Source organism: Triticum dicoccoides, chromosome 1A, assembly GCF_002162155.2.
Source record: "Triticum dicoccoides isolate Atlit2015 ecotype Zavitan chromosome 1A, WEW_v2.0, whole genome shotgun sequence".
NCBI lineage: Eukaryota > Viridiplantae > Streptophyta > Magnoliopsida > Poales > Poaceae > Triticum > Triticum dicoccoides.
In genome coordinates, this window is record NC_041380.1 from 598,680,220 (window position 1) to 598,703,999 (window position 23,780).

A 23,780-nucleotide genomic window follows, 5' to 3' on the forward strand; every position below is an offset into this window, starting at 1 on the left:
ATAGTCTCAAAAAGAAAAAGAAAAACAGCGAGCGGGCTTGAACTGTGATGGCGAGGTAATAGCCTGATGCAAGAACCAACCCATCCAGCCAGTTTTTTTCTGCAAAAAAGACAAGGTAGCCTCTCATTGGTGAAGCGAGTTTCTCCGCACAAAAAGAAACTTGGATTCCATCCCGTATTACTAAAAACAGTATAACTCAGCCACCTACACCCCTCTACAGCGATTTGAACCCCTGAGCCGTGGGATCTTCTTCACTAACGTCCTGGATTAGCTCAGCCATCCAACTGTAATCTGTGGAAATTATTTCCTTCTCCCAGGCGCAGCCCACTTGGCCCATAATGATTGGGCAGCTGCTCCGCAGAACGTGTTGGACTTGCTGTCATTAATCGGGCCTTTCCAGTCGATGGTCCACAGAGGCCCACTCAAAAGTGCACAAACTCAGCGTCTTCCATATCTCTAATTCCTTTCCTAAAAACGCCTCTTCCGTCTCCCCCCGAAAAATTCCATCCCTAATTAGCGAGCCCAGTCGCGGCCGTCATCCTACCTCCCAGTTGCGAACTGCTACTGCAGATGTGCATTGACGTCCGTGTCCTCTACCCTCCGTGTCCCTGCGTCCCATCTTTTCAATCTCCTATATATGGTATGTTGCGTTCTTCCATGGTAGCCATGGTGGCGACACGCGCCTCCGGCGTCCTTCCCTGGATGTCCCTTAGATACCTGAGTATATATATTTGACTTATTTATTTATTTAATAAAATAAAATGCTTTTTTTAAGAACAAAAACCAGTATACCTATTTTTATGGGCCGCAGTACTTGATGCCAGGCTTAAGGCTTATCATCGCTCGGGAATAATCGGCCAGCCTTTCTTTCGGAAGCCCATTAGCCCTTATCTCCCCACGCCGCCGCCGCTATTCCGTCGACTCCATTGCTGCTCCACGCCGGAGCCGCCACTTCTGTACTCTGCCGCGAGCTCTCCCATGGCCACGGCGAATCCTCCTCTCATCCTATCCTAATCCTAAAGCGAATCCAGCGCAGTGCGGACAACGAGGAAAGGAGTCACATGGCGGCCACGGCGGCCGAGGAGCCGCAGGAGCCCCGACGGGGCGTCGACGGCGAGCTGAGGTGGGTGTTCCCTGCTTCCCCCCCTCCCCCCATATGCCCCTCCCTCCCTACTTCCATATCTCTAGTTCTCACTCTCCGCCTCGTTCCCCACCCAGCGGACTCGACCCCGGCCCCGGGTCGTGTGAAGCGGCGCCCGCCCGCGAACCGGTGCCCACGGAGATGCCGGCGGCGGCGGAGGCGGAGTCCTCGTCGATGAGAAAGCTTGGGCGGCTCTTCAGGCTCACCGAAGTGCACCTCTGGTATTCGATCCCCTCGTCCTCGTCCCTCTCCGAACCTCCTCGTTCAGCTCAGTGTTTTTCCCCTTACACAGCTCGTTTCTTCGCTGCAGGGATGATTTTTATGTGAAGCCTCACGATTGGCGTGCCACTGAGACGGTTGGTTGCACGGTAAGAAGACTCCAGCCTCTTTCATCTATGATTTAGCTCATGAATGATTCTGAGTCTTGTGCTTGGTCGTCAGTTCAATTGACAATTTCGTTATATCAAGATGGAAAATGTTGCTTCTTCTGTAGCCCGTTGAGCAGGACGAGCAGCAGACCAGCCGATTAGTTTTCCAAAGACTAATTCACAAAAGAAAATGTGATTTATACCTTAACTTCTTTTTAGAGATAATAGTCCCAATTTTGCCCGGTAGGCATGCGAATTGTTCTTGGTGGCATGATCTTCATTCAGAGTTCTGTTGTGAAAGAACAGAACAGCCAAGGAACAATCATTTCCTTCTACCAGCATGTTTTATTGCACTAGCATCATGTTTCAAAAGAATAGCTCGTGCGGTTGAACTAGCTACGTCATGGTTTACGATTTTACTTCCTGAGCAAGACCATCAAATCAGTATACTACATATGCCAACATCATTTTATTGAGATCACTTCAAAAATTGAATGGTGAATACACGTTACACGATACATTGACTCGAAATGTCGCTAACGTTTTGTCTCCTTTTTGGGGGGTTTTAGGGCTAGGGGGGAGGGGGTAAATGCGGCAAGTTAAATATTTGTTTTACTTGGAGAGTATGTTTAGTTGATGTTGTTTTTTATTTCATGGTCTTCATTCTCCATTCTGTGTTTCAGCCTTCCGTACCAGCAATTTGAAAACCTTCAACTTTGCAGGGATCTCAAACAGCCAAAACCCGCAACAAAGCAGCCAAGCAGACAGATGAAGGTGCGATTTGCTTTCCTGTAATCCAATGAGTTTATTTCTTCTGACGTTCGTAAACACCCTACTTGCAGCATTGGCTCATATCATAACTCACTGTCCCCGCACAGACAGCACATAAAAAATAATACGAACAAATCATTACAGATTGTTATTCTTCTTTTGCTGCAAGTATCCACCAATTTCTTCTGATATACTGTCTGTTGTTTCTTGTTATCAACAGACCATTCATTTGTTGAAGATATGGAATTGGCTAGTCTCATGGGTTCTTTGGGGCTTCCTGTTTCATTCAGCACAAGGAAAGAGGTAAGTGCCCAAAACAGCATGTAGAGTTCTGCTGCTGGTTAATCTGTACCCTAAGCCCTTACCTGTTACAGAAAAAGAAGACACCTGCCAAGGGTAAGCATCAGGGACGACAAGCACCATATGAAGCGGCAAGTACTCCAATGGATGATAATGTAAGGACATGCACAGATTCTGAAGAACTGGAACACGTTCAGGAGTCGATGGATTGCATGGAGCAAACAAACTCATGCGTTTCATCTAGGACTACTGCGGGTTACAGTGAAGCCTACCATGGTGATGTTGAAAAGACGCTTGGTGAAGTCAGTGTTAATCAGTGTGAACCAAATGGTAACATGAGCAGTCCAGTAAAATCAGGCTCTCCTGTTCAACAAAATGAAGCTGCGGACAGTTTTATGCAGTTGAACAAAGTGATGCTGGGGCGAAATTCTGTTGATAATGAATCTATAATGTCCTGTGCTGAACTTTGTCATGAAGAAAAATCGTCTGAAAGAGAAGATACAATATCTGGGGAGACTCCACCCACGTCCCATGATAATGATGATCCATGTCCAGCAGAACCATCTCCTGTTAATAATCATGTTGAAAACTCTGGCTCTGATTTTTACTATGAATGCGGAGATTGGCAGGTTCTTTGGGATCAGTTCTATAGTCGGTATTACTATTACAACATCCTGACACAGGAATCTACATGGGATCCCCCTCAAGGATTGGAGGATTTTGTATCATATTGTAGCACATATTCATCTCAAGGGTTGGATGAACAAGTATCACAACTGACAAGCACACTCGTGGAAGAACACAATCAAATCAATGCAAAGCTTGACAAATCATCTGGAGTTTTATCCTGTGTCAAGCATTATATCTCACAACCTGATGAAGATGTTGTACAATATGGAGCTAACGCGAGCCCATGTGACAATGGAGAAACAACATTTGGTAAGATGTGAATTCCATTTTATGTGATCCGCAAGAGATTTGTTATTTTGCATTGATCCCAGAGGACATTGCTTACTGTGTTGATACAGTACAAGTCTTGATGCTGACACTTCACAAAATCAACTCAGTTATTAATATCCTTATCCGTGGCATTAATTATTTTTATCTAGAGATTTCTTTCTCATAGCTGTTATATTCTATCCTTACCAATAATTAATAGTTTGTTTAGTGATATCAAGCATTCTTATCTGGCAGATCAGGCTGGTGACAACAGCCATCTAGATGAGCAGAGGCATGATCTTTATTACAATGAAGCACAAAGTTTATCAGACATTCCTGATAAAGAGTCGATATATCCAAGGTGTGCCTGATTATACTAAATGTTGTTTCCTTGCTTCCTTGACATATGTATGGTTTTCATTAACATCTCATCTCTATGTAGTGTGATAGCTACCATCGATGAAGTACAAGATGGTGAAAATATGCAGAATGATAGTTCAGTGGCTGAAGTGTTAGAAGTGAGCCAGGAAGCTACCACCACCAAAAAGAAAAAGAGAGTAAGGAGATCTCAATCGTGTAAGACCATATTACTCAGTTAGAGCTTCCTAGGAGTTGTTTGTGTTATTTTTTTCACATGATATCGTTGACTGGCAGATTTCTTCTTTTTGTGTGAGGGTGGTGTCAATATGCAGCTTGTTGCTGGACCTACATCTTTTGTACTTTTTCTATTTATGTATATAAGGTAACTAACTTTTTATTTCATTCTAATTCTACAGCTCATTCATGTCAGGACTTGGCAGAAAACATTTCCAATGACATCGCCAAGTATTGGAATCAGCGGTACTCGCTTTTCTCCCTTTTTGATAGTGGTATAAAGATGGATGAAGAGGGGTGGTTTTCAGTAACGCCAGAGCCCATTGCAAAGCATCATGCATCTCGTGTTGGTGCAGGCATATTGATTGACTGTTTCACGGGAGTAGGTGGAAATACCATCCAGTTTGCCACAAAGTAAGTCACTGCTATTGTGTTATTATATCTTCTGTTAATGATGATGAACGATATGTTAGCATGAAACCTTACTTTTCCATAGGTACCTTTTTTCTTGCTTTGCTTGATAATAGTGGTCACTAACAACCTTCAGTATAATGTGTCTTGTGTGCGTCAAGGGCATACTTGGTCGAGAATGAATGACAGTAGAAAACGCGTTTGTGCACTCATCTAGTTTATACCGAGGTATTTGTGTCTTGTAAAATGACACATCATATGAAAAGAATGGCTTCTAAGTTGCTTTATCAGTATTTAGAGCTATAGCTGACTTTCTTAATTAGCATGCATAATGGTTGAAGATGATATGAGGTGAACTTTCAAGTTTCTTCTACAGTACCCAAACTGTAGATTTCCACGTCTCTGACATCATCTTTTCTTTTTCAGGTGTAAGCATGTTGTTTCTGTTGACATTGACCCACAGAAGATTGATTGTGCACAGCATAATGCAACTGTTTATGGAGTCAATGATCATATAGACTTCATTATAGGAGATTTTATCCGTATAGCACCTCATCTGAAGGTATGTATGCCTTATACCTTGAAATTATCACGCCTTTAGGTTTCTGCACATGTCATTCCGTACAGCTGCATATCTTTCATAGCTGCCAGTGAGAACACATTTATTTGACCATTTTCGTTCACTGTAACTATTAGGTAGGGTACCGATCTTTTGCCATTGGAAGTCCAACAAGAGGAAGTTTTTGTTCTAACCGTTTTTGGAATCATAGGGCATAGCCTCAGTTTCAGTTTATTAGAAAATGCACCAATTGTAAGCATTCAAGTTCAGTCCCAGAACGTAATCATAGATGACTGCCATAATGATAACTTCCTTCTTAATGTAAACAAGTTTTAACATCTACATGCCTAGTTGTTAACCAGACGTTAAGGTGAGAGAAATTAGCTAGCAGCAGTGCGAAGAGATGGGACAGAAGGGGCTAAGATCAGGAAGCTTTGCACTACCGCTAAGCTAAAAAAGTTACCTTCTTATTGCTATGCCACTCTAATCGGTCTACAAGTTGGTCTGTATGCTTTCGTGAGAAGTTGTTGTGTGCAGGGGGAAACTGTCTTCATGTCACCTCCATGGGGTGGACCGGACTATGCAAAAGTAGATGTGTATGACATCAAAACCATGCTTAAGCCTTGTGATGGGTGAGCTCCTTGGTTCAGAATATTGTTTGTTTCCTTGCTGTGCTCGCATATGTTCACATGCCCTAGTCGAACGCTTCAGGTACCATCTCTTCAAAGTTGCCACGGCGATCGCTTCGAGAGTAGTCATGTTCCTTCCTCGCAACAGTGACCTAGACCAGCTGGCGGACATGTGCTTGTCGATCGATCCTCCATGGGCGGTTGAGGTATGTCATGTTGGCTTGACATCACCGCAGTGTAGCGATGGCGATGCCTCTAGACCGATGTCATAGTGAGCCCTTTTGTTCTGGCAGGTGGAGAAGAATTACCTCAATGGGAAGCTGAAAGCCATAACGGCATACTTTGAGGAACAGGGCAGCGCAGACGAAAACTGCACTCTTCGTGAACACCGATGATACTCCATGCATCCGAAATCCAAGTATTCTGCTGGATGGAAGATCCTGTGCCAGTGTTGGGTACCCTTGGGCAGCAGAGCGTGCCACTAGGGTCAATGGATGGGTGGTCGATTCGCCAAGAAACTTGGTATCTTGGATCTTAATGCCTCTGCTGTGCGGAGCTTTGGATGACGACGATACTGTCATGCTGAAGAAGTCTCTGTTGATGTGGCCCATTTGCGCTGAGTGCGTGTACATCTGGATCGTGTGTATGTGGTTTAGTTTGTACCGGTGCAACATTGGGTAGCCCTGAATCATGGGCAGTATTTTCCACCGCTTATATCTACATGGTTTCACCATCAACTGCTAATTTTTTTTTTGATTTTTTTATGGTAGTTAGATGACAGAGGAAGGCTGGGATTGTATTTTTTTTACGGAACAAGCTGGGTAAAAAAGAAAAATTCCTTTAGAACATAAATTTTGAGATCATCCAAACAAATGTGCCACTAATTAGTGACTTCATTATTTCACAAAGGCATTTCAAGGCTTGCTCTCCATGATCTCGCTCTTGTTCCCTACCCTTCATAGCCGCGCCTCCGAACGGGCAATTCTCGGCTCGTTGGAATTCATTGACATAGTTTACGAAAAGCAGCTGAAAACATTGTATTTACATTAATAATTTGGAAACACATCCTGCTATTATTCGTCTTTCGACAGTACCAGTATTCCTATTTGATTAAAAAGAGAAGTATCAAATCAGCCAGACATGAATAGGTACTGCAATTGAAGCCTAATACAGGCAACAAACTCCACCAGGTTTCGACAGTACCAGTATTCTTATTCACATATATATACATACTCCTCCATGAGAATGCTGTCCAGAAAAGGGGCAGACATTCACAAAAAAGGGGCAGCCATACACAAGAGCCGTTCGTCGGGAGCAACACCATCAAAACGACACGGTTCTCCACGGGAAACTTCATCAACAATTCCTTCATGTTTGCGCGCTAACCGTTAATATCGCCGGATCCTTGTTCTCAGGGAATATAGGGGTCTTCAGCTACCTTCGGCGACGTCTTCCAGCCTCTGCCCGATGACGTAGCGCTCATCCCTGATCGAATCATGGAGTTTCGTGCACAGCAGCTTGGAGATATAGCAGAGCGCACAGCCGTACCTTCCCTGAACGAGAACCCGCAGCGAACCGAACGATCTTTGGACTCCACCTTTCATCGATGAAATAGGCAAGGAAAGGTGTGTCCCTTGTCTCATGGGCCTGCAAGATAAAAACCAGGCCACTTGAAAAAGTTTGCCATTTTCGACCTAACTATAAGCTACTGACAATAGTTTGGGAATTAGCTGCATGCTACCCAAAAGTGTGCCAAATAGAAATAGCGATAATTAATTGTGCGAGTGCATGAGTTTAATAATGGGCATATAATGTATAAAAACTGGACTTGGGGATGAGATGTGACTTTTTTAACATAAAAATTTGGAAGTGTTCTTTTTGGTACTCGCTTTAGCAGTGTGGTTTTCACAACCAGTGCAATTTGAGTGCAATGTACCAAATTAGTCCCTATCTGATTATATTATAAAATCTCAATTTCTTTTTATGTTAAGTTTGGTATAATGGTACATTGTTAGACTGTATTTACATGTGTATATTGTAACATTGTATACCACCTCATTATATATATATGTGATAGGCCACCCCTAGAGGGTTGTGCCGGTTCCTCCCAAAGCCTATTGTTTTACATGGTATCACGCTAGGTTACGTCCGCTTCCGCCTAAAAACCCTAAACCGCCGCCACCGCCGCCGCCGTCGCCGTCGCCCGACTGCTATGACGTCCGCCGCTGCGTCCGGCTCCACCGCCACCGGTTTTCTGCCGGCCTCCCTCGCGGCACTTCTCTCGAGGCCGCTGGATGCCGCCTCCCTTCAGGCGCCGATCGGGACACGGAGCGTCGGCTCCCTCTTCGCGCTCCCGCCGGCTGCTACTTCGCCCGGGCAGGCGCTTGTGGCCCACACCGCCGCCGCCCCGTCAACCGCGGCTGTCGCGCCCTCGGCCACTGCGCCGCTGGTGGCGGAGGACGTCGCGCTGGCAGACTTCGCGGCGTCAACCGCGGCCATCGCGCCCTCTGTCACCGCGCCGGCTGCCCCTCTGACTGTCTCCACGGTGGTCTCACCTCAGCCAGTCTCCTCGATGGGATCGCAGCCGCCGCCGCCGTTTCACTTCGGTCATCTCATCACCATCAAGTTGTCGTCGGACAATTACATCTTCAGGCGCGCGCAGGTTCTTCCGCTTCTTGGGAGTCACTATCTGCTTGGCTATGTCGACGGCTCTCTCCCTTGCCCTCCTGCGCTGGTTGACAGCGTGCACGGTCCGGTCTATAATCCGACTCACCGTGTCTGGACAGGGCAGGATCAGGCGAACCTCTCCTCCATCCAGGGGTCGCTCTCTCCGGCCGTTGCTGGGCTTGTTGTCTTCGCCAAGACGTCCCACGAGGCATGGACTATTCTTGAGCGCTCGTTTGCGGCACAGTCGCAGGCTCGTGTATCTGGGCTCCGTCGCCAACTTGGGGAGTGTCAGAAGCTTGACTCCACCGCCACTGAGTTCTACAACAAAGTCAAGAGTCTCGCCGACACGCTGGCCTCCATTGGACAGCCCCTCAACGACTCCGAGTTCAACTCGTTTATTGTCAATGGTCTTGATGAGGAGTATGACGCCCTAGTCGAGATCATCAATGAGAGGGGCAACTCCACGCCCATGCCAGCACACGAGGTCTTTTCACGCCTCCTGCTTACTGAGCAACGAGTCGAGACGCGCCGATCCAGGGGCAACGGCGCCCTCTCGGCAAACGCCGCCACCAAGGGTGGTCACTCCTCTGCTTCATCCAGGGCTCCTTCGGGGCAGTCACCACCACCCGCCTCGGCCCCTCCTCCTACTGCGACGCTACCAGGGGCTGGCGGTCCACGTGTGTGCCAGCTTTGTGGTCGCGATGGGCACTGGGCCTCGAAGTGTCACAAGCGCTTCCAGCGGGGTTTTCTTGGTCTCGGCAATGACGGGAAGGATACACGCAACTTTGCTTGTCAGGTCGCCATGGCTGATCGTCCGCCGCCGCAGAAGCCACAGGGACACACTCAGTCCTACTCCATTGATCCCCACTGGTACATGGACTCTGGGGCGACAGAGCACCTGACCAGTGAGATGGGGAAGCTTCACACTCGTGAACCCTACCATGGCTCCGACAAGATCCACACCGCCAATGGAGCAGGTATGCACATCTCTCATATTGGTCAAGCATCACTTCTCACTAGACATGCCAATAGGAGTCTTCAACTTCGCAATGTTCTTCGAGTTCCATCTGTGACACGTAATCTTCTTTCAGTTCCTAAACTCACTCGTGATAATAATGTGCTTTGTGAATTTCATCATTTTGATCTTTTTATTAAGGATCGGGGCACGAGGGACATTCTTCTTAGTGGGCGGCTCTGCCAAGGTCTCTATCGTCTGGAGCATCCTGGCGTCGCTCGCGTCTTCAGTGGAGTTCGGGTATCTCCGTCATAGTGGCATGCTCGTCTTGGTCACCCGGCCACACCTATTGTCCGGCATGTTTTGCGTCGTCATGAGCTTCCTAGTGTGTCTAGTAATAAAGATGTAGCAGTGTGTGATGCTTGTCAGTAGGGGAAGAGTCATCAACTTCCTTTTTCGGAGTCCAGTCGTGAGGTGAAACATCCTTTAGAACTTGTGTTTTCAGATGTATGGGGTCCTGCTCAGACTTCTGTTAGTGGTCATAATTACTATATCAGTTTTGTTGATGCTTACAGCCGCTTTACCTGGCTTTATCTTATCAAACATAAATCTGATGTGTTTGACATTTTTGTTCAGTTTCAAAAACATGTTGAACGCCTTCTCAAGCACAAAATTGTTCATGTTCAGTCGGACTGGGGTGGCGAGTATCGCAACCTCAACTCCTTCTTTCAGTCTCTTGGGATCACTCACCGTTTAGCATGTCCACATACACATCAGCAGAATGGTTCAGTAGAACGTAAGCATCGTCACATTGTTGAAGCTGGTCTGACTCTTTTGGCCCATGCATCTGTTCCGTTTCGTTTTTGGAGTGATGCTTTCACCACTGCATGTTTTCTCATCAATCGTACTCCCACTCGTGTTTTGAATATGAAGACTCCCATTGAAGTTCTCCTTAATGAACAACCGGACTACACCTTTCTCAAGGTGTTTGGGTGTGCTTGCTGGCCCCATCTCCGTCCATATAACAAGCGTAAGCTCGAGTTTCGTTCCAAGAAGTGTGTTTTTCTTGGTTATAGCTCTCTTCATAAAGGATACAAATGTCTTCATGTGCCCACTAATCGTGTCTACATCTCTCGGGGTGTTGTGTTTGATGAGCATGTTTTTCCCTTTGCCAAACTCCCTGTGTCCACTACCGAGCCACCTGTCATGCATTCATCCTCTGTTGCTTCTGACCAATTTGATGATGTTGCATATTCTCCTCTATTGTTGCCTAACCATGGTGCAGACACTGGTCGTGGGGCTCGTTTGGAGATTCTGGAAGTGCCATCTTCCTCTTCGTCGACATCGCCTTCATCCTCGGCACCTTCTGTTGTGCATGAGGAGCACATGGCGCCCCTGCATGGCCTCGGTTTCCGTGCTCATGCACGGCCGATCGACGTCCTGGCCCGGTCGCCTCTGGCTTCTGGGCTGCCTTCGCCATCGTCGCGCCCTGCAACCCCGCCGACTGGGCCGGCCTCCTCGGTCCCCGTCTCGCCCAGGGCGTCGGGGCAGTCATCACCAGGCCTGGCCTCGCCCGCCCCTGCCTCGCCCAGGGTGTCTGGGCCCTTCTCACCAGGGCCGGCCTCGCCTGCTCTCGCCTCGCCAAGGCCGTCTGGGCCGGTGTCACCAGAGCTGGCCTCGCCCACTCTCGGTTCGCCCATGGCCTCTGAGCCCCTGTCGTCGGGCCAGTCTTCGCCATGCAGCCCGGAGTCGTCTGTCCCGAGCTCGCCTGAGGTGATTCCTGCATCTCCGGCGACTGTCACGTCTCCGTCACCTTCGCCTCCGCCGGCTCCTGCTGTTGCTCTACGTCCACATACGCGCAGTCGGAGTGGCATTTTTCAGCCTAAGCAACGTCACGATGGCACAGTTGCTTGGTTAGCGGCGTGCATGTCTGCTGCTCTCGCAGATCCATCCTCTGAGCCACGCACGTATCAAGCTGCTATGCGCATTCCTCATTGGAGAGAGGCCATGGAGCAGGAGTATCAAGCGCTTCTTCGCAATCAGACATGGACTCTTGTTCCTCCACAATCACGGGTAAATGTCATTGATTCCAAATGGGTTTTCAAAGTGAAGAGGCATTCTGATGGGTCCATTGAGCGCTATAAGGCTCGTCTGGTTGCTCGTGGTTTTCGACAGCGTTTTGGACTTGACTATGAAGACACCTTCAGTCCAGTGGTCAAGCCTACTACCATCAGACTTCTTCTCTCTCTGGCTGTTACTCGAGGTTGGTTTCTTCGTCAGCTTGATGTTCAAAATGCTTTTCTTCATGGTGTCTTGGCGGAGGAGGTTTACATGCGCCAGCCTCCGGGTTTCTCTGATCCGGATCGCCCTGATCATCTCTGTCGTCTGTCCAAGGCAATTTATGGTCTGAAGCAGGCTCCTCGTGCTTGGCATGCTCGTCTTGCCATGGCTCTTCGTGCTCATGGTTTTGCATCATCAACTGCTGACTCCTCATTGTTTCTTCTTCAAAGGCCTGAGGTTACTATGTACTTGTTGGTCTATGTAGATGATATCATTTTGGTCAGCTCCTCTCAGTCGGCTGCTACTGCGCTTGTTCGCTCACTTGGTGCTGATTTTGCGGTCAAGGACCTTGGGAAGCTTCATTACTTTCTTGGTGTGGAGGTTACTTCTCGTGCTGCTGGCCTTGTTATGACGCAGAAGAAGTACTCTCTGGATTTGTTGCAGCGAGCTGGGATGCTTAAGTGCAAACCGACGACTACACCCATGTCTACCACTGATAAGCTCAATGCTGTTGATGGTGTGCTTCTTTCTTCTTCTGATGCGACAGAGTACAAGAGTATTGTTGGTGGGCTCCAGTACTTGACGATCACGCGACCAGACATTTCCTATGCTGTTAACCGAGTCTGCCAGTATCTGCAGTCACCCCGTGACACTCATTGGTCTGCTGTTAAGCGGATTTTGCGCTATATTCGTTTCACGGTAGCTCATGGTTTGCATATTCGGCCGTCTGACTCTGGTTGTCTTTCAGCATATTCTGATGCAGACTGGGCTGGCAATCCGGATGACAGGCGATCCACGGGGGGTTATGCTGTCTTCTTTGGCTCTAACCTGATTGCCTGGAGTGCTCGGAAACAGGCTACTGTCTCACGTAGCAGTACTGAGGCTGAGTATAAGGCTGTGGCCAATGCCACATCAGAGATCATCTGGGTACAGTCCTTGCTTCAGGAGTTAAGTATACCCCAATCACAGCCTCCTGTTCTTTGGTGTGATAACATCGGTGCTACATACCTTTCTGCAAATCCGGTATTCCATGCCCGAACGAAACACATTGAAGTTGACTATCATTTTGTGCGTGAACGTGTCTCTCAGAAGCAACTACAGATCAAGTTTCTTCCTTCCAAGGATCAACTTGCTGACATCTTCACCAAGCCATTGCCTTTGCCACAGTTTGAGACTTGCAGGCGCAATCTTACCCTTCTAGATTCATTAGAAAGTGGCTAAGATTGAGGGAGGGTGTTAGACTGTATTTACATGTGTATATTGTAACGTTGTATACCACCTCATTATATATATATGTGATAGGCCACCCCTAGAGGGTTGTGCCGGTTCCCCCCAAAGCCTATTGTCTTACATACATACATGGATAAACTATGAGAGGACGGAAAGCAACAAGAGAAGTTGCAACTCACCAGCTTCACCCAGATTCTCAAAGATCGAAATCCCAGGAACCAAGTGTAGAAAACCGAAACTTCATCATCAGGCCCAGTGGGTGATGGTATTAGCAATAAATCAACCAGCGACCCGATCAAGAAAGGAACGATGGCCGACTGAGAGCAGAAAACACAAAGTTCTTTGGCCATAGCATGAAATAGATTAAAGAAAAATACAAAGGAAACCACCGCAATTAAAGTTGCTCACCGATAAGAACACAATCAGAGCTTGGCTCAAATTTCGAAGGTGCGTTCTCCCTTTAGTCATGTAGGCAAATGCATCTCTAGAGGCACCAATAGTAGTTACTACGACGCCGAATCCAACAACCAAAGCAAGCAGATCTAAGAGAAAACATCATCAACAAGTAAGCCAAACATGATAAAAAGAAAATATTTGCTTTGTTTACAGCCAGGCCTAACAGTCAAATAACCATCTCTGAACAATCATTACCATTGGATTTCAATCCACCTGCTACTGGCAGCCGGGTGATGGCAAACAAGGCACGCCCAATTGATATTGGAAAAATAAGCACAGCCGAATAGAATATCACAGCAGTCAACCATGCAAGCACCACATTAGTGGCAACCGAATACCGAGTTATCTTCTTCACTAGCAACACAGTATAATTTGGCATATAAGTTTCGTCAATGAGAAGCCTCAGAAGAAGAACACGAGAAAGTGAATCGCCAACTTTTCGAGGTGCTTGCCAAAACGATAAGCTCTCAGCAGGCCAACTGGAGTAGCAACGATCACACACATTAAAATAAGGTGTTGACTGGCCAATACATCAGATGAAACTAAATTGAATGCTTACGTGATATTTAATGGGAACAACTCCGGTGCCAGACGATCAGCAATTTGAACAGGAACAAAAATAACCGCAGCCATATAGAGAATGCCATGCAGAAGATGATGAGGCTTGTTGAAATAAAATTTGTAGAATGGTTCGTCAATGTTAATATCATAGTCGAAAGTGGGAACGGCAACTCCTGGCCTGAATATCTACTCATAACAAAATACAACACCCATTATACCCCCTGAATCATATACTCCATATACTATTGACATGATGAGGCCACATATATAGTATGACAAATACCTTGTGAAGAAGTGTGGACCATAAGCCGTGTAGATACAAAAATTCGAATCCAATAAGACAATGAAGAGCAGTTGAAGCAAAAGATGCAGCAAACATAAGTTCCAACCTTTGAGACATTGTTGCACCGAACATTTTTGAAGTGCAGATATCAAGCGACCAGCCAAAGAAGAGCGGGTATATTATAAGTCCGTGCAGGGTATTAAGACAAAAACTGGCAACACTGGTAAAACATGTGATCCCTGTGAGGAATATACCAGACAGACTTCTAATGAAAGCTGCGATCGCAAGGCGCTTCCCCCTCAAGTATTGGCCAAAAATGTACAGCCCAGCATAAATTACACCCACAGAAATGATAAACCCGTATCCAATTAGAAGGACAGAAGCTGTCGAAGTGTAGGAGTTGACTTCACCCACATTGCAAGAATTGGAACACAATATGCACCATAAGACGATCCTTCCCAAAGAGAACGGAAGAAACACCAAAACACAAGCAAGGGCCAGGTCGAACATCACCACCTGGTTAGACAAGAATACTGTTACAACTTTTGCAAACAAGTAGAAAACCAATCATACGAAATTTGATGTGTTCGTTCGTATTATTTCATATAACATGGCACAGTAGTTTTCTCATGTGACCTTAATTTTAGTTTTGCTACTATTTCATCTAATTATCTGGACACCTCTAGGATGATAAACTTTGAATTGGAGCCATATTGAACCGTAACCAACTCTGAACAAACAAGAAACCATGACAATGTGTGCTAAATGCTGCTCCAATCCCCAAAACAGAAGGGCATTAATTGGTGCTTTACTACAATATAAGAACCTATAATGATCTTATCATTCGCCATAGCATAAAAAAGGCAGCAGATCGATAGAGGACATTGGTTGAGAAGCACCGAGCATACCACCAAGAACGCTTCAACGGCAAATAGCGCAAGGATTTGCGAGCCATCAAATCCTCCAAACCCCTGACCCGAGCTTCCAGGCGTGCAACCCAGTGGAAAAATGGAGCTACAGCAAACGGCACATACTCATATGCAAATGCAACCCAGAGCGCGAACAAACCGAGGACGGAGGCGGTAGAGAGGCGGAGTGAGAGCAGATAGTGTGCTTCATCAAAGGACCTAGCAAGCGCGAGGCGCCATGACCAGAGGGTCCCGATGTGAATGGTGAATTCCGGCACGACACAGACAGCGAACATGAGTGGGAGCAGCAGACCAGTGAGCCTGTCCGGAAAGCCCACTATGAACTCAGAAATGGGCAGCCTCGCAGGTGCGTCCGTGGCGTACAGAAGTCGGGCGGAGATGCCGTGGTTGCACACCTGAAATGGTTCGAAACGATGGAGTGCATCAACTTTAGCAACATCAAAATGGAACACAAAAAGGATTAAGCACAAAACACACCAACAATATGACAAGAACATACTAATCACATCACAATGGGGGAGGGGGGGCTGATTGTCAGTGAGGAATCATGGTCGTAGTAATGTGCGACGCTCGGCACGCAGTATGAGGGGTTAAAATTAGTTGTAAACAAGATGTGTCTAAACAAAACTGAAAGAAAGGAAAGTAAGCGCGCTCCAAGCACCGCGACAGGGTGAAGGGGATCGATCATTCGCGGCGGATATGATGCCGATAACTCGTTACAATGCAACAATATGGCAGGAATGTACTGTTAATCACACTGCAAAAGGGGTACACTTTTCACTTCCCTAAGGAATCACATCACATAGACATGGGCATAGACATGTAGTGATCTGATAAATGGGACTGAAATTAGCAGCAACATGGGAGGACCATGGATGCAGAGAGACGGGGGAAACCCTAGGCGGAGGAGGAGGCGTGAGGCGGTACCTCGCAGCGGGGTTTTCCGCGGGTGGCGATCCACCGGAGCTGGCAGTCGTCGTGGACGAACCTGATGCTGCCGCGGCAGGCGCAGGGGCGGCGCAGGGGGCGGCCCGGCCCGGCGGGGAGGCGGCAGATGCGGCACTGATCCACCAACTCCTCTTCCTCGTCTCGGAAGTCTTCTTCCGCGGAGAACATCGCCTCGTCCTCGCCTCCGGTGGCCGCCATTGCCGTTGGTGTCTCGTCTCGACGGCGAGAGTGAGTGAGGAAGAGTGATACTGGGCCGTCCTTGCGATTCACCAGGTGTGGCTTTCTTCTTCACTCACACGGTCACACCTGGACTATCCTTTGACAGCTAAGGCCGGCCCAGGAAGACTCCGGGTTATTTTTTACCTCTTCTCTTCGTTTTTCTTTTTCTTTCCCTTTCCCTTTTCTCTTTTATTTATTTTATAGTTTTATTTATCTATTTATCAAATAATAATGATGCTACTTCCGTTTTCATGTTTGTTCTTAGAGCATATCCTAGAATTTATGTAAAAAAAAACATCATAGTAGTTTAACGGGGGTGTCCATATAATTTAGAAGTTCTCAGGTTAGGTCTTTTCTTAGTTCCCGTAATTTTTTTCTCTAAAAGTGGTTTTTGGCACTGGCGCAATGGCGACGGCGGCTGCAAGCGGAGGCGGTGGCGGGCAGGCGAGCGGCGCAACAACGGTTGGTTGCGGTGTGCAGTGGTCAACAGTGATGGCGCGGCGGACTCCAATGGCGGTTAGCTGATGTGGCACTTTTACGAAAAGGCCATCTTCCAATAGATGGAGGGGTAATTTTGAAGGATTTATGGGATTTCGTGATTTTTTTTTCGCGTTTACGAGGCTGTTGGAGAGCTTTTTTTTTACCCAACTTTCTTTAAACGGTGGTTTTTCTTATGAATACAGGCATGGGTGATACTTGGCAAGATTGTATACCCATGGGCAAAATTGTCGACACTATTTTTTGGTGTTCAAGCGGAGCGCCTCTCTTGGTGAGCATGAGGACAACATTGTTGACTGTTGGCTACAAAAAGTTCAACCAAGTGCGCCAGCGCCACAAGGATTGAGTGTGACGTTGAAGTGGAGAGGGGTTCCATGCCTTGAGATGGTTCTTGGAGTCGGCGACAGATTACCACACTTTGTTAATGAGGAGAAAGAACGTCATTCGCATGTGGTAAAGTCGTTCGGTGAGGTGAAAATAATATCTTAGGGATCTCCAACTCCGACTCTTAAAACACTAGTATACGTGCGGATCGAGTTGTCCAGACGTAGCTATCCATCCAACATAGACCGTATTTGTTCGTTGTCGCATTTGCTTGTCTGAATTTTCCCAAACCGAACGCAAACTGGAGGGACATTTTTGGGCGCCTAGGCCTCTGTCACGTAGGACTCCGACACCTCCACTAGGCCTGCAACCATCGATATAGATAGAAAGCACAAGATTTTACACGATGAAAGCACGATTTACAAGTTTGAGATTCGGGTCTACACCAATAAGTAACTCTTGGTCTCAAAACATCACATGATACCTGCAGATGTAGATCACCATCACCTATATTAACTATTCTTTCTAGTCAGGTAATATGTACTCCCTCCGTCCCATAATATAAGAATGTTTTTGACACTAATGTAGTGTCAAAAACGTTCTTTTATATTATGGGACGGAGGGTGTATTTTTGAGAAGGTAGTCAGGTAATTTTTGACTTGGCTTCTTAAACACGGATAATAATTTTATGCTGTTATGCATGTAAGCATTCATGTATTTTAAGAAATCACCAATTTTAAAAAATTGGCGTGTTAATTAAAAAAATCATAGAACTTTGATTAAAACGATGGGTTCATCAATGCTAATATTTTTATGAAACAATAGGACCTAAATGTCAAAGCAAAAATTGTCTGGCCTTGAACATATAAATATTTGTAGCAACATGTAATAATTTAAAAATATTCGCCGATGACTGATGGTACACACTAACAGCCAAAAAAATATGAAAGAAAGCAGAAAAAATAGTTGAAATAAAGGTAAATAATTCAACAAAATAAATAGAACTGAAAAGGGGTACAAAAAAGCAAAAGCGAAAAGGTAAGGGGATTAGCAGAAGAAAAACGGAAGAACAAAAATAATGGCACGGATTCTCCTTGGGCCGGCGACCCTAGCTAGACGAGAAGAGAGCAAGAGCGGCCCAACATCTCCCGTGCTGCCGCTTCTCCTACACGATCTCTCACTCGCTCTCGCCGCGCTGATCTAAAAAAAAAACTCACTGTCGCCGCGCTAGAGACGACGGGAAGGCCGATCAATGGTGGTCGCCGACGCCACAGGAGGAGAAGATGGGGCGAGGATCTCCCCGAAGGGAGGCCAAGGAGAGGAGGAGGCGGAGGAGCAGCTGTGCCGCATCTGCCGTCTCCCCGCCGAGGCGGAGCGCCCCCTGCGGAGTCCATGCGCCTGCCGCGGCAGCATCAGGTTCGTCCACGACGAGTGCCAGCTCCGGTGGATCGCCGCCCGCGGAAAACCCCTATGCGAGGTATTTGTCTCTCGATCCCTCCGACCTAGGGTTTCCCCTCCATGATCCTTCCATGCCGCTGTAGGTGTCATGTCAAGCTGGCTGGATCGTGTGATTAATTCCCTAGTGAAGTGCAAAATTTACCATTTTGTAATGTGATCAAATACTCAAATATCAATGCATTCTTGTCATGCTGTTTGCAATGTCAGACTTACTGAAAAAGGAGATCGGTGAAAAATGTCCCCTTGTGGAGTATAATCAATTAACACGTTCTTGTCAATATTGTTGCAATGTAGTATGTTCTTGTCACAGTGGTGATGTGGTTGCGTTCAATTCCTTTTCATATTTCATTTAGTGTGATCTGATGTGATGCCAACATTGACGCACTCGGTCATTTTGAACCATTTCAGGTATGCAACCGCGGCATCACCACCCGGCTTCTCTACGCCGCGGACGCCCCCGCGAGGCTGCCCGTTTCCGAGTTCATGGTGGGGGCGTCCGACAAGCTCACGGGTCTGCTGCTGCTGCTCGTCTTCGCCGTATGCGTCGTGCCGGAGTTTTCCGTTCACCTCGCCGCGCTCTGGGCTTGGCGCCTCGCGCTTGCCAGATCCTTTGCTCAAGCGTGCTGTTTGCTCTCCCTCCGTCTTTCTACCGCCTCCGCCCTCGCTTTATTTGCGCTCTGCATTGCATTCGCGTGCCGGTTTGCTCCATTTGCTGTAGCTCCATTTGCACAATGGGTTGCGCGCCTAGAAACTCGGCGTCAGGGGTTTCGTGGATTTGATGGCTTGCAAGTCCTTGCGCTACTTGCCGTTGAAGCATTCTTGATGGTATGCTCTGTTAGCAATATAATCTTGTTCAGGTTAATGAGTTAGTTTCTATCTAAGTTGATCAGTCCTCAACATGCTCTGCTTCTCAACCAATGTTCTCTGTGTGTGCTTCTTCTAATAAGATCATTAGGTTCTTATATTTGCAGTAAAGAACTAATTAATATCCTTCTAATTTGATATTCGTTGTTATATACTCCCTCTGTCCCATAATATAAGAACGTTTTTAACACTACACTAGTGTAAAAACGTTCTTATATTATGGGACGGAGGGAGTACAATATATGATATGAATGACCACCTCACATTTCTTATGCTTACCTTTTGTACTCATATATTTCCAGAAAATTATAACAACATGCTTTTCTAATCAGGTGGTAATATTTGACATGGCTCTTGCTTGTATTTTGATTTTTATCCCATTCTCGCTGGGAAGGATAATCCACTGGTGCATATCGTGTTCCAGTTTTTCCAGTGTGGGTGAAGTCAACTCCTACACTTCAACAGGCTCTGCCCTTCTAATTGGATATGGACTTATCATTTCTGTCGGTGTCACTTTTCCTGGGCTGAACACTCTCTGGCAATACTTTAGGGGGGAGCGCCTTATGATTGCAATTTTCATTAGACGGCTCCATGCTAGATTCCTCAGAGAGACCGCAGGTTTTACCACTCTTGCAAGTATTCTCCTGAGCGCATTTATAATGTACCCGTTGTTCTTTGGCTGGTTGCTTGATATCTTCACTTCAAAAATGTTTGGTGCAACAATGTCTCAAAGGTTGGAACTTCTGTTTGCTCCATCTTTTGCTTCAGCTTCTCATCATTGTTTTATTGGACACATCTTTTTGAATCTACGTCTCTGGTTATCCGTAACTCTTCACAAGGTATTTATCATATTTTTATCTATATGACCTCGTGATGTTACTAGTATTATAGTATATGCAGTATATACTAGTTCATGGGTATAATAAGTGTTGTAATTTGTTTATCTTGTGGCTAGATATTGAGGCTGGGAGTTGCCTGTCCCTGTTGCCACATCCACCGTAACCATATTCAGGAACCATTCCACAAATTTTATTTTAAGCGTGCTCTTCTGTATGACGTTATCTTTATGGCCGTAGTAATTTTTGCTCCTGTTCAAATTGCTGGCCAATTGGCACCGGAGCTGTTCCCATTAGATATCACGTAAGTTGTATTAATTCCTTTTTTTGTTTCATCTGATGTGTACTGTCCGGGTTTTTTAGAACACTTTAGTTTTAATGTCTGTGATTCGTGGCTATTAATTTCAGTTGTGCTGCTGAAGGCTTATCGTTATGGCAAGCGCCACGAAACTATGCCAATTCAATTTCTCGTGTTTTCATTGTGTGGTTTCTCATTAAGGGCACTTCTACAGTCACATACCTTGAGTCGCTAGTGAAGAAGGTAACTCGGTATTCGTATGGCACTAATGTGGTGCTTGCATGGTCGACTGTTGCGATATACAGTTCGGCTGTGCTCATTTTTCCAATCTCAATTGGGCGTCCCTTGTTGCTTGCCATCACCCAGCTGCCAGTAGCAAGTGGATTTGAATCCAATGGTAATGATTATTCATACTAGATGGTTGCTGAACTTCCTTCGTAAGCAAAGCGAATATATTTTTATCAAGTTTTGGCTTAATTACTTGTCGATATTCCCTCCTAGATCTGCTTGCTTTGGTTTTTGGGATTGGCATCATATTAACCATTATTGCTGCCACTAGAGATTCAATTGCCTGCATGACTTGTGGGAGACCATGCCATCTAGCTTTGAAGTACTCAACGATTGTGTTCTTATGGGTGAGCTACTTAACTTGCGGTGGTTTTCTTTCTATTTTCTCTATTCTGTGCTGAAGTTAAATAACATAAAAGCTGTTTTCTCTCAGTCTATCGCCATTCCCTTCCTGAATGGCTTGCTGGTTGATTTATTTCTAATATCACCTATCGTTGGGCCTGCTGACGACGTTTCATTATCCTACATTTGGGCCCTTGGGTTTCTATTTATGAGAATCTGGCTAAAGCTGGTGAGTGGCAACTTCTCTTATTGCTTTCTGTTCTCTTAAATTGTACTCCCTCCACCCTCCATCCCATAATATAAGACGTTTTTGCAAGCTAACATTAACTTGCAAAAACATCTTATATTATGGGACAGAGGGTGTATGTTGCTCATTTATGTACCAAATTTAACATATCTAAATCGGGAATGATTTGCTACATGGCACTCAAAGTCGTGTCTCATTTCGTATTTTAGGTTAGTCAGGTCTCACTGACAAAGTTCAGTTTCCTTCTTTATTCCCATTATTAATAACTCATATAATCCGTCTATTTCCTTGTCTCCTATGGGACGCCAAGCATTTCCATAATTATCACTGTTTCTGTTTGCCACAGTTTTTGGGTAGCATGCAGCCAATTCCCAAACTATTCTCATTAGCTTATACTTAGGTCAACAATAGCAAACATATTTGACTCACCGGATTTTTGTCTTGAAGGTTCAGCAGATAAGGGCCAGACCTGTCCTTGCCTATAGCATTGATGAAAGGTGGGTTCCGATGATTGTTCGGTGGAAGGCCGATTGTCTTTCTTGGGAGATATCAATGTGCTGGTTCTTGCAAGAAATCTTCATGCCTATTGCCACGAGGCTACTCGCTGCTCTAGGCGTTCCTTATGTGCTCGCCAAGGTTGTCTTCCCAAGATTTGGCTACTCCGCTGCTGTGAACTCAGCAGTATATCGCTTCGCATGGCTGGGCAGCCTCGGCTCCTGTGAGCTCTGCTATCTCTTCAAGGTGTTGTGTGTCAAACTCCATGATTCGATCAGGGATGAGCGCTACGTCATCGGGAAGAGGTTGGAAGATGTCCCCGATGATAGGTGAAGGCCGGACTCTTCCCGGAGAATTCTATTTCCAATAGTTTTGTACGGACATGGATATGGTGATATTAATAATTAATTTAGACATAATAAATGAAATAATGAATTTACTAATTAGAGGTGCATTTGGCTTGGACGGATGATAATGAATTTGCACCATGTCTGTCCGAATGTCTCCATACAAACTGCACCATAGGGAAGCATCTATCTATTCATATTATTTTTAGAAAGTGCAGCTATCATTATAGAAAAAGCGGGGAAGGTTTTCCTAACAAAACATTAACTAGCAAATGATTTGGTTGAATTTTTGGTTGCATGAGTTGTCCAACATTAGCAAAGAAAACAAACTAGAGTTGACAAAAGAGTTACATGACAAAATGTTGTCAATTATCGAACAAATACCAAGTTTTCGGTTATTGCCAAAAATCATGTAAGGTACACTTTGGTCACAGTCCAAACATACCAGAGTGACGACAAAACACACACACACACACACAAAAGAAATTTCCTTGCTAGAATTTGTGAATCTTGGCACAAAAGTTTTGCCCTGGAATGGGCAAACTCGATGCCTTGCTCCAAGATAAACTTGCCTAAACTCAGAGAAATTCTAGGCTGATTGGCTGAAGCACTAGGCCAGTCTGCCGAAACAAACATGCATGTATGTATGTATGTATGTATGTATGTATGTATGTATGTATGTATCACTAGTGCAGAACCGGGCAATAGCACCGGCTCGTAAGGCCCTTTAGTGCCGGTTCGGTAACCGGCACTAAATTGTAGGCACTAAAGCCCCCCCCTTTAGTATCGGTTCAGCACGAACCGATGCTAAAGGGCAACCACGTGGCACGAGCTAGCTCCGTGGGCGCGTAGGACATTAGTACCGGTTGGTAACACCAACCGGTACTAAATGTTTGGGTGTGTTTTGGTTTTATTTTTTATTTTTACTTTAATTTTGTGTTTTTAATTTAATTTAGTGATTGTTTTACATTATAATGAGTTGTTAAATCATTAGGTGATTAGTTTGACTGGATGCGTGGATCCTAGCTAAGTCATCAAGTATATGTCATATCCATATTATATATACTTGATCACCTACTTAAGTGATCGAGGTAATATGAATATGGCATATACTTGATCACTTAGTTAGAATCCATCCAGTTCAAACTAATATGCAATTTCTTTCATAAATGATATAATAACTCATCATCATCGTATTAATTAATATAAAAACTCTTGCATCATATATATCACCACCAACGGTTTTCATAGCAAAGATATCATCAAGTTCAACATGGTAATGATATTATAAGCGTTCATAACACCACAAAAGCAAATCACTCTTTGAGATTAAGTTCAGGACGAAGAACACGGACATGAGAGGACAAGTACTAAGAGCATGAACTAGCTAATTAATCACTCCTGCTGCTCTCTCTCAGGTAAAATAGCATAGAACATGTATAGCCTTACTGATTCATCATATTGGAGCATGCAGATGAACCTGTCTCCTAATTGTGGGTTGCGCTTCTGGTTGCTGCCCCCTAGTACTTCTCTATGATCGTTC

At 45.6% G+C, this 23,780-nt stretch overlaps 2 protein-coding genes and 1 pseudogene across 3 annotated transcripts; 2 read left to right on the forward strand and 1 right to left on the reverse strand.

Moving 5' to 3' along the window:
- Nucleotides 1-872: 872 nt before the first annotated feature.
- Nucleotides 873-6,468, forward strand: LOC119294634 (trimethylguanosine synthase-like). 2 transcript variants are annotated; one of them, XM_037572864.1, is made up of 14 exons: nt 873-1,123; nt 1,219-1,362; nt 1,452-1,509; nt 2,232-2,283; nt 2,501-2,583; nt 2,655-3,519; nt 3,775-3,880; nt 3,962-4,076; nt 4,296-4,359; nt 4,470-4,527; nt 4,951-5,086; nt 5,621-5,715; nt 5,795-5,918; nt 6,006-6,468. In XM_037572864.1, exons 1-14 carry the CDS (start codon nt 1,062-1,064, stop codon nt 6,105-6,107), a joined length of 2,064 nt encoding a protein of 687 aa, XP_037428761.1. In that variant the 5' UTR covers nt 873-1,061; the 3' UTR covers nt 6,108-6,468. The 2 variants fall into 2 exon arrangements, with proteins under 2 accessions (XP_037428761.1, XP_037428753.1); XM_037572856.1 differs by having other exon boundaries at nt 874-1,123; nt 3,962-4,095; nt 4,296-4,527.
- A 6,998-nt stretch (nt 6,469-13,466) lies between these two features.
- On the reverse strand, nt 13,467-16,219 carry LOC119356829 (annotated as a pseudogene).
- A 2,095-nt stretch (nt 16,220-18,314) lies between these two features.
- LOC119349063 (probable E3 ubiquitin ligase SUD1) lies at nt 18,315-22,278 on the forward strand. Its single transcript, XM_037617073.1, has 7 exons — nt 18,315-18,539; nt 18,929-19,345; nt 19,717-20,223; nt 20,340-20,524; nt 20,629-20,761; nt 21,240-21,377; nt 21,843-22,278. Exons 1-7 carry the CDS (start codon nt 18,315-18,317, stop codon nt 22,221-22,223), a joined length of 1,986 nt encoding a protein of 661 aa, XP_037472970.1. The 3' UTR covers nt 22,224-22,278.
- The last annotated feature ends 1,502 nt before the right edge of the window (nt 22,279-23,780 follow it).